The sequence below is a fragment of the Alnus glutinosa genome, chromosome 4 (assembly GCF_958979055.1).
Source record: "Alnus glutinosa chromosome 4, dhAlnGlut1.1, whole genome shotgun sequence".
NCBI classification, from domain to species: Eukaryota; Viridiplantae; Streptophyta; class Magnoliopsida; order Fagales; family Betulaceae; genus Alnus; species Alnus glutinosa.
Window position 1 is genome coordinate 25,168,441 of NC_084889.1, and position 10,534 is coordinate 25,178,974.

The following is a 10,534-nucleotide window of genomic DNA, read 5'->3' on the forward strand; positions in this document are numbered from 1 at the left end:
TGAGGCGTGAATTTTTTTTTAATCGGGTTATAATCGTGTTGGTGGGTCAACCTGCGTAATCGGGTTATAATCATGTTGGCGGGTTGACCCGCCAAACACGATTATAATCGGGTCAACCCGATTATAACAAACCCAAACCCGATTTTTTCGTGTCGTGTTCGTGCCGGGTTCGCGGGTCGTGTCAAAAATTGCCAACCCTACTTTACTCGCATTAGGAAACTTTTTTATATTTCCACGCATATACTCTGCTGCAATGTGTTTTTACACAAAATTACAGAGAAATGTTTCCTACCCAATAAATATGCATATTTTATATGATAATGCTGACGTGAAAATAATTTTTAATTTTTTTTTTATATGTACAAGAAATATATTTTTTTTTTTATTGTAAAAATCATTTTTTTGTCAACATTATTCTACAGAATCTATATAAATGTTGTAGAGAAATGATATGGATATCAAATCATTATATTCTTTAATGAATAAGCTTTACTTTATTTTAGTACTCATTATTTGTATACACACTTTATACGTGATTTAAGAAAATATTAAATTTACAACACCAATACAACAACTGCATAATAACTTCTCACATGAGAGTGGGTCTTGCACGCCGGAGTCTACTCTCATGTAAGGAGTTATTGTGCAGTTGTATGATATGGTGTAGTACAAAAATCAAGTTTTCGTAAATTAATAATGTGAGAAATAGCAAGAAGATAGTTGCAGAAGGAAGTCGCCACCAAACACTTCTAACACTTCTGACGAAAGAAAGTAGAAACATTACTCACACTTGGAGGCGAATCCTCCGACGACCACGCAGAGACTGTACGGATTATGGGTCCACCGAAAAGTGCTTACATGTTCTCCCGCTTTTTTCTGTCATCATTCTTTTTCTTTTTCTTCTTTCAACTTTCAAGTAATTTTGCAGTCAGTGTTAGGAAAAAAAAACAGTATTTTAGATTCGGAGTAGTCAGGCAAACCTCTCCTATATACAGGCCAGAGAGCATAATCGAGTAAAATGTCAGAGACACTAGCCGCCGTCCCACTCATTGGCTCCATCCCACAATTGCACGTGTCTTCCTCTCTCTTCTGTCACTCTTTCTAAGCCACAATGCCGCGTCGACGCCGTGGCAGGCAACCTGACCCTCGCCGGGACCAGCCGTCTCCGGCAGCTCATCAAGGCGGTGGTGGTGGACGAGGCGGAGATGGAGGAGGAAGAGGCCACGTTGATCCTTCAGGCTTCTCTCCGGCTCCTCCACCGACCGTTTCTTTTACGGTGGCTCCTCCTCCGGCTGCTTCTTTTCCGGCGTCTCCTTTTCCGACCGTAGCTCCAGCTGCCGTTTCTCCGGCTGGACCTCCTCTGCCAGCTCTAGCTTCATGGGATTCTTCTGAGGCGTCGAGCTCGGCTCGGCCACCGGTTTCAGATTCGACCTCGGCGGCTGCTCTGAGCTGTGAAATCGCGAAGAGGCCCGGGTGCGGAACCATCGGAAAGAGAATCGTTGTCCGAGCAAATCATTTTCTGGTGGAAGTCGCGGACAGAGATCTCCATCACTACGATGTGAGTAGCTGTACTCAAATCCTCTTCTTCTTTTCTTTTTTTTTTTCAATATATTATATATATATATATATGGAGATGACATTTTTTTTTTTTTGGTCAAATTTATTCTACTTTATTGTTCTTCACGTATTTATTTGTGGATACATGCATGATATGTTTTGTTGTTTTAATTTAAATTGCAATAGGTTTCCATCACACCTGAGGTTACTTCACTGAAAATCAACAGACTTATAATTAGCCAGCTGGTTAAGTTGTACAAGGAGTCACACTTGGGTAAGCGAAGTCCTGCATATGATGGCTGGAAGAGACTCTATACGGCAGGGCCATTGCCGTTTATGTCGATGGACTTTGTTATCAAGTTAATTGACAATAATGTTCGTGCCTCCTCATCTGGTTCAGTGAGGTATTTTCCTTTGTTGGAGTGTACGTCGTCTGTCTGTTCGAGTTTATCTCATCTTTGTCAAGTGTATTTTTTTCATTTTATCTGAATGCCTTTTCTCCGCCCAACGTGCAGAAAAGAACGTAAGTTCATAGTGACAATCAAGTTCGCTTCTAAGGTTGACATTCATCATCTTCGACAGTTTTTGAGCGATAGGCAGCTGGATGCTCCAAGAGAAACCATACGAGCTCTTACTGTGGTTCTTAGAGCGGTACCATTACAGATGTAATCTACTTTTATCCTCTTAGAATTGTGTACATTTTTGTTATCCTCCTTGTATGTATAGATTGCCTCGTAGATATATATAGGGTTGCAGAAAATATATAAGTCCTCTTACATGTATTAACTTGGTGAAAGCTCGACTATAGGTTCAACGTTATGGGGTTGTCATTTTTCCATCCTCAGTTGGGTCAAACGGGTGAGCTGGGTAATGGTATAGAATACTGGAGAGGGTATTATCAGTTTCTTCGTCCAACCCAAATGGGACTTTCCCTTACTGTTGGTATTGCTTCCCTCTTCTCCATTGGAGATTCATGTAGAGCAAATTGTTTCAATAAGAATTGCACTGGCATTACCTTGCTTTTGACATTTGATTCTCATTTCGCAGATGTATCAGCTCGGGCTTTCTATGAACCAATTCTTGTGACAGAGTTTGTTGCAAAATATTTTAATTTCAATTTTTCAAGGCAACTGCCTGATCAAGATCGTCTGAAGGTTACTTTTGCTACTATAAGATTTGGTGCTCTATGATTTAACTACTTTGAATAGATGCAAGTACACTGGGCTCTAATCTAAATTAGAGCTTTTGCAAAAGGAATGGATGGATGAAAAGGGATGAAAGATGTAGTGCTAGTACTTGTTGGATCTTTTTACCCAAAAAAACACCTGTGAGAAGTAACAGAATTTAAGATCGTTAATATGCATGTTGTCGGTCAAAAGAGGTCTTAATAAATTATTTTCAAAATTTTTGATAGATAAATGTTGGGAAGTTTTGATAAATGCCTACTCTTATTTAAAAGAGCCTTGCTCCAGAGACATATAATGGATATATGGCCTTCTCTCTTGTTTCCTTTTAAAATCATCTGCGGGATGGTGTCCCTTCCCATGCACTACATATACTATCTTTGTTTTTCTTTTCCAGCTATTTACTTGAGAAAGTTTTTGCTTACAATTTTTTGTTGATGCATGGAAAATTCTTTCTTTTCTTTTTTTCAAATTTTTAATCTGTTTCTTTAGTTTATGGAGTAAAACTATGTTCTTTTTAATTCCCAGATTAAAAAAGCACTGAGAGGAGTCCAAATAGAGGTTACTCATAGGGAGTGTTTCAAAAGTTACAAAGTCAGTGGGGTAACAACACAACCAACTAACCAGTTAACGTGAGTCACTATGATTCTTTTCTCTTCCCCCCACCCCCCCGTATTTGTATATTTCTTACCATCTGTCTCTATCTCTCTTCTCTGCATTTCTTCTGGTGTGTGCTTTTATTTATTTATTTTGGTGATTATTGTCCCATTTTTTTTCCTATAGGTTTACTCTTGATGACAAGAAAACAAAAATGTCAGTTGCTCAATATTTTTGTGACAAATATAATATTGAGCTTCAGAATGTGAATCTGCCTGCCCTTCAAGCTGGGTGTGATTCAAAACCTATTTATTTGCCAATGGAGGTTGTCTTATTGCTATAGACAGTTTTTTTCCCTTTATTTCGTCTCAGCTTTATGACTCTCTTTCATCTGTTTATGAAGGATTTTCTTTATGTTACAGCTCTGTAAGATTGCTACTGGACAGAGATACTCCAAGAGATTAAATGACAGACAAGTAACTAATCTATTAAGAGCAAACTGTCAACGGCCTCAAGAAAGGGAAAATAGTATCAAGGAGGTATTTCGATGTTGTTAAGATGGTGATGAATTGTTTCTGTTGAAATAAATTGAATGGAGACTTGCTTATGTCAGTAATGTGGTGATGGATTGTTCTCTTTTTGTACAAGATGGTTAGGCGAACCAATTTTGATGGCAATTCGATTGTAAATAAGGAGTTTGGAATTCAAGTAAGGGATGAACATTCATTGGTTGATGCTCGAGTTTTGCCATCTCCAATGGTAATTTTCGGTCTGTGTTTGTTTGAACTATTTAGGCAATCTTACGAGCAATTGAATCTGTTACTTTCACTTTTGCAGCTTTTATATCATAACACAGGGAGCGAACAAACGGAACAACCTAGAATGGGGCAGTGGAATATGATAAACAAGGTTAGGTAGTTTAATTTTGTAGTTGGTTGCTTGGTTCTAGCAAATTGTGCTTGTTCCTTTTCACCTATCTACTGATAACCAGTAAATAGCAGTACAACTATTTTGGAAGGTGGTTTTGTTGCATCAGAAGTGATTTTCTGCAAACGGACTCTGCTCCCTAATACTTAAAGGGAATGGTTATTGAAAATGATAAACAAGGACTGGGCCTGTGTTGCACAGTTATTGAAAATGGTGCTGGAATCATGAAGATATTTTAAGCTAGGTTGTCCTTTGTGATGCTGATATTGTAGAGAATGATCAACGGCGGTCGAGTGGAATTTTGGACATGTGTGAACTTCTCTAGGCAAGTGAACAGAGATTTAGCATTTGAATTTTGTGACCAATTGATCGATATGTGCAACAGCAAAGGAATGGTATGACTTCATGGTTAAATGATTACTTTTGATTGCATGACGTGCAGATCCTATCGTGAATCTAAATAATTGACTTTGTGGATGCTTTTTGAATATCTTGCCAGGTTTTTAACCCAAACCCTTTGCTTCCCATACGTTCAGCTTATTCTATTCAAGTTGACATGCCTCTCAGGGATATTCACAAGCAGTGTGTGGCGAAGTTTAAAGAAATTGGACAGGCAGGAAAACAGCTTCAGCTATTGATAATTATTTTGCCTGACATCATGGGGTCGTATGGTGAGTAATTTAATTGGTATTCAGATTTTGTGATAAGAACCAGTTTCTTTTGCTCAAAAGATTACTTGCTTTTCACAGGGAAAATTAAACAAGTCTGTGAAACAGAACTTGGAATCGTTTCTCAGTGTTGTCAGCCCAAGCAAGCATCAAAGCTTAGTATGCAGTATCTTGAAAATGTGGCCCTCAAAATCAATGTGAAGGTTAGTTCCCACTTGATTTCTGATTGGCTCTTGTAAAATTCTTGGGTTTTTAATTTTTGAACTGAGAATTAAAACCTTTACAGGTTGGGGGACGTAACACTGTGTTGAATGATGCTATTCAAAGAAATATTCCTCTTGTGACTGATCGCCCTACAATTATATTGGGTGCGGATGTGATACATCCCCAGCTAGGAGATTTCTCTTCTCCTTCAATAGCAGCGGTATGTTCTATTACCTGTGTCAATCAATTGAACCTCTATAACTTTGTTGTATTAAATGGTTCAATTGACTGACACAGGTAGTGGCTTCCATGGATTGGCCTGAGGTCGCCACGTACAGAGGAATTTTCTCTGCACAACCTCATCGTGAAGAAATTATCCTAGATCTCTATAAATCATTTCAGGATCCTCAAAGGGGCTTAGTTCATGAAGGAATGCTTAGGTTGGAAGTTGACATGCATACTGCTTTTATTGCTGTAGTTGAATGTTTTTTTTTTTGGGTCTCACCCCATAATCCATGGCCTCTTTGCAGGGAACTACTTATTGCATTCAGAAAATCAACTAATCATAAACCCCACAGGATTATATTCTACAGGTAAAATTTGTTTTCAATCATGATTTTTTTTTTTTCCTTTGCGTCTTATCTTAATATCGTTTCGTTTTACTTGGCAGAGAGGGTGTCAGTGAAGGCCAATTCAGTCAAGTTCTGCTTTATGAGATTGACGCAATAAGAAAGGTATTATAGATCTTGCTGTGAACTAAGGAGTCACTGTATTGGGGGATACCAAGATGTGTCGAGACAAGAATGCCTTGATAGTTTGTAATCATCACAAAGACAAAGAAGTTTCAAAAATCAATATAATTGATCGTTCTATTTTATTTGAATCTAATAATTTCATTGTATATTGGTTTAATACAGTATTCTTATTTTTAAAATTAGGAGTATGTTATGTGTACAACATAAAAGTAAAAGCCATCCATCATGTTTTCTATGCGATTGAATTAGTTTTTTGTTGTTTCATTATGTTGAGCATGGTTAGTTTGATGCGGCTCTAATTTTGTAAGACTTTCTTCCAGGCCTGTCTCTCACTAGAGGATGGATATCTACCGCCTGTTACTTTTGTGGTGGTGCAGAAAAGACATCATACACGGCTTTTTCCTGCAGATCATAGAAACCGTGAACAGACACACCGGAGTGGCAATATTCTTCCAGGTTTCAAAGTTTCATCTCCTTGTGGTCAAATTATACATTATATATATTTTCTAGAACACCACTGATTTTGTAGAATCTCTATGTCTAGGTACTGTCGTCGATACCAAGATTTGCCATCCAACGGGATTTGACTTTTACCTCAACAGCCATGCTGGAACGCAGGTAAAACTAGAGCCATTTGGTCGAATTAACTTTCAAAGCACTTATAGCTTAAGTTATGAATGGGATTCATAAAAAAAAAAACAAAAAGAATGTGTAAAGGAATTATAAAGACATAACTTGATTGTAAAGGAACAATTTGATTTTTCATTTGTATTGCACTTGTAGGGAACTAGCCGGCCTGCACACTACCATGTGTTGTATGATGAGAACGGATTCAGTGCAGATTCCTTACAGATGTTGACAAACAATTTATGTTACACGTAAAGTCCTTTTGATCCTCGTTCTTTTGATTTCATACCGTGCATGGCAAAACGTTTCTGTTTTCTGTATTTTGTTACTCACAACGTCCTTTTCAGCCATGCAAGGTGCACTCGATCAGTTTCCATAGGTTTGATCTCCTTCTTGCTTTTTCTTTTTATTTCAATTAGCATTAAGCTGTGGAAGCTATTTACACCACTGAAATGATATTTGCATATGCAGTTCCTCCTGTGTATTATGCCCATTTGGCAGCCGTTCGGGCACGTTATTACATTGAGGGCGAGGCATCAGACAGCGGCTCTACAAGTGAGAGTGATCAGGACAGAGTGGAGATTCGGCCCCTTCCACTGGTCAAGGATAATGTGAAAGATGTTATGTTTTATTGCTGAATTAGTTGGCCCTTTCCGTTGCACTCTGTTTCGTTTGGTTGATTACGCACATAGTTAAGCCTAACTTTTTGGTAATACGTGCTTTTCTTGCCTTTTGATGCATCGGAATGAAAATGGAGTACCTAAATGGTATGATATAGTTTTATGTTGCCAAGGCTTTTAGATTTTGATTTTCTTTTTGGTATTATATCTTCACATTTGCGCAACTGGTTTTTATACTTCACCTAGAAGGAAAGCTAAATATTCTTCCTGAGTATGTTTTATGTTTGAGCAAACTGTTGGCTTTGCCATGTGCTTTTGAATATTCTTCTTGGTTGTAGGACTCTTGAAAGTGGTCATCAAGTTGCTCTAACTAGGAACCTTGGGTAAATTTGTTTGTAAATATTCATTGTAGTGACATGGCTTTTGGCATTTTGCCATGTGACATGGCTAGTTTAAATGGCTTTTGGCCTCGCAACAGAATAAATTATGGTCAGTTCATGTTAATTCGACCATTTTGCCATGTGACACGGCTAGTTTAAATGGCTTTTGGCCTCACAAGAGTTCACATACATGCACTAGGGGTGTACACGCGGGCGGTTATTAACCGCTCGCATCTGTTGTTCGTAACTATTCGCACATGTGGTTGCGGTTAGCAAAAATCATAATTCACATATGCAAATATCGGTTTTAGAGTATGGGGATGTGGTTATTATATGTGGACATATATTAACCGCTCGTATTCGTTATCCGTAACTATCCGCACATGCGGATCCAGTTAGCAAAAATCATTATTCACATATGCAGATATTGGTTTTAGGGTATGCGGATATGGTTATTATATGCGGGCATATATTGACCGCCCATATTTGTTATCTGTAACTATCCACACATGTGGATGCGGTTAGCAAAAATCACTATCCGCATATGCGGATGTGGATAGCGTTTTTAGGGTATGTTACTGCAATTAATAACCGCATTCATATACCCTTTATATATATAATAAATCCAACAAAACGTCGTTTTGGATTAGGTATAGGTTATGTTTACATTGGCTTGGTTGGTTGTGTTATTTTCTTGTGCAACATTTGGGTAAAAAGGCGAAAGCAATGTGAAATCAATATATATTCAAAAGATTATGGCTTAAAAAGAAAAGAAGGAAATGCTTAAATTACAACAAGTGCACTATAAGTGCACAACACCAAGACACGTTGGGGGACGAGAAATGATTAAAACACTCAGACTACACAACAATGACACAACACCAAGGCACAATGGAGTGGGGTCCACACATAGACCCCACTCCATTGTGCCTTGGTGTTGTGTCATTGTTGTGTAATGTGAGTGTAAGGATCACTCCCCTTGGGGGACTCACATGTGTGGGCTCCACTCCAATGTACCTTGATGTTGTGCACTTGTAGTACACTTGTAGTACATGTATCATCTCCAAAAAAAAAGGGGGGGGTTAAAAGACATATTTGGTACTTGTGGTTTAAAAACTTTATTTTTTAATACTTCAGTTTCATTTCGCTTTACAAATGGTACCTGAGTTTTAGGAAAAGACTGACTTGGTACCTTCATCTATTTTTCTATCCAAATTTTAACGGACTGCAGCCACGTGTCAACCAATGACGGTTGACACTTGGCACAATATATATATATATATATATATATATATATATATATATATATATAAATCTTTAAAAATTAATTAATAAATTAAAATTAATAAATCTTAAAAAAAAAAAAAAAAAAAAAAAAAAAAAAAAAAAGGGTGGCTCCCTTGACCGACCTAAGGTGGCCAAACCACGCCCATGGGGTTTAAATCCGGAAACAATTTACGGTTTTCTAAACCTTAAATCATTTTTCAAAAATAAAAGAAGCTTTTGCGTCAAACTGAAAATGATTTCCGTTGACCATTATTTTCGCCCTTACCAAACATAAAAAAATGCCAAAAACATTTTCTAGAAAACATGTTATCCCAAAACAAACGGACATTATTGTCGTTAGCACTAAACACTTGGCCAAGGAACTCTATGTCTATGGCAACGAAACAATGTTATTTTTTAAAAAAAGAAAAAAAAAAAAAAAAAAAAAAAAAAGAAAAAAAAAAGAAAAAAGAAAATAAATTAAATTAAATTAAATTTTATAAATTTATAGTTTTTGTGTGTGTGTGTGTGTGTGTGTGTATATATATGGGTAACACGTGTTATAATCTGATTGCAGCTAACATGGCATTTGACAGTTTCGATTAAAAAAAAAAAAAAAAAAAAGGAAAAATTGCATCATTGGTCCTTATAGTTAGTCTAAATTATAAATCGTTTCTTATGGTATCCAAATTAATTTAGAGATCCTTGTAGTTAGCTTAATTTACAAATCGCTTTATGAAGTCAAATTCCGTTAAAAATTTTGACAGATTCTGTTAGACGCCACGTCAGTGCCAACAAGATGGAGACATGTGTCGATCTTAATAAAAAAAAAATATAAATATTTTAAAAGTATAAATAAATAAAACTTAATTTAAAAAAAAAATATATAAAAAATGAATAGAGAAAAGGGGTAGTTGGCGGTTGGGCAACCACCCCCATTCCCTGACGGTGGCTGCCCAACTGGCAGCCACCCATTTTCTCTTTTCAATTTTTTAAAAAATAATTTTTTAAGTTTTATTTAATTATCTTTTTAATATATTTATATTTTTTTATTAAGATCGACAAGTGTTTCCATCTTATTGGCTCTAATGTGGTGTCTAACGGAATTTGTCAAAAAATTTAACAAAATGGGACTCCATTGAATGATTGGTAAATTAAGTCAACCACAGAAATCTCTGAATCAATTTTGATACCACAGTGAGCGATTCGTAATTTAGGCTAACCATAGGGACCAATGATACAATTTTTCCAAAAAATTAGGCCAAAGTTAGGTACAAGGACATATTTGTTACTTTTGCATACCACATGGAGTTCTCATAACTATACCACAAGAAGCTTATTGAAAATCGATGTAAACACATGGACTAATTTTTCATTTTTTTTCTTAATTTAATATCTAAAATTGTAACTAAATAATGCTTTGACACTTCCATCCAATTTTCACAGAAAACTTTATTTGTAGAAGCAAATCAAAACACACCAGCCACATCATCGTCATCATCTTCAAATCAGCAACTATATAGCTGGACAGTATCATGAATCTCAACCTTCATATTAGTACTTTAAAAGAAACGGCTCCAATGTTAAGGATATATGAAGGAGAAAATTTTGAAAACATTTTTGAAGAAGTGAGGAGAAAATAAGAAATTGGAACTCACCCAATCTTTGGCCACCTAATCTTTTTTTCTCATTCGGACATCTACAGAAAGATCGAAAAGAAGGTGATGAGTGTTGTTATTTGAAGTTGTG

General features: G+C 36.6%; 1 protein-coding gene across 2 annotated transcripts; it reads left to right on the top strand.

The window, feature by feature from the left end:
* The first annotated feature begins 780 nt into the window (after positions 1–780).
* Positions 781–7,473, top strand: LOC133866021 (protein argonaute 5-like). Of its 2 annotated transcripts, none has more exons than XM_062302584.1 (22): positions 781–1,558; positions 1,744–1,961; positions 2,073–2,222; positions 2,366–2,499; positions 2,605–2,711; positions 3,270–3,373; positions 3,525–3,663; positions 3,761–3,877; positions 3,987–4,097; positions 4,176–4,247; positions 4,538–4,660; positions 4,765–4,936; positions 5,015–5,136; positions 5,220–5,357; positions 5,435–5,577; positions 5,668–5,730; positions 5,808–5,871; positions 6,201–6,348; positions 6,437–6,510; positions 6,676–6,770; positions 6,867–6,898; positions 6,991–7,473. In XM_062302584.1, the coding sequence occupies exons 1-22, from the start codon at positions 1,112–1,114 to the stop codon at positions 7,155–7,157; spliced, it is 2,940 nt and encodes a 979-aa protein (XP_062158568.1). In that variant the 5' UTR covers positions 781–1,111; the 3' UTR covers positions 7,158–7,473. The 2 variants fall into 2 exon arrangements, with proteins under 2 accessions (XP_062158568.1, XP_062158569.1); XM_062302585.1 differs by having other exon boundaries at positions 6,213–6,348.
* The last annotated feature ends 3,061 nt before the right edge of the window (positions 7,474–10,534 follow it).

Coding starts and splice junctions, on each gene's coding strand:
- LOC133866021 (XM_062302584.1), top strand. CDS start 1,112: ATGCCGCGTCGACGCCGTGGCAGGCAACCTGACCCTCGCCGGGACCAG. Junction 2,223..2,365: donor AGAGCGGTACCATTACAGAT/GTAATCTACTTT, acceptor GCTCGACTATAG/GTTCAACGTTATGGGGTTGT. Junction 5,872..6,200: donor AGATTGACGCAATAAGAAAG/GTATTATAGATC, acceptor TAATTTTGTAAG/ACTTTCTTCCAGGCCTGTCT.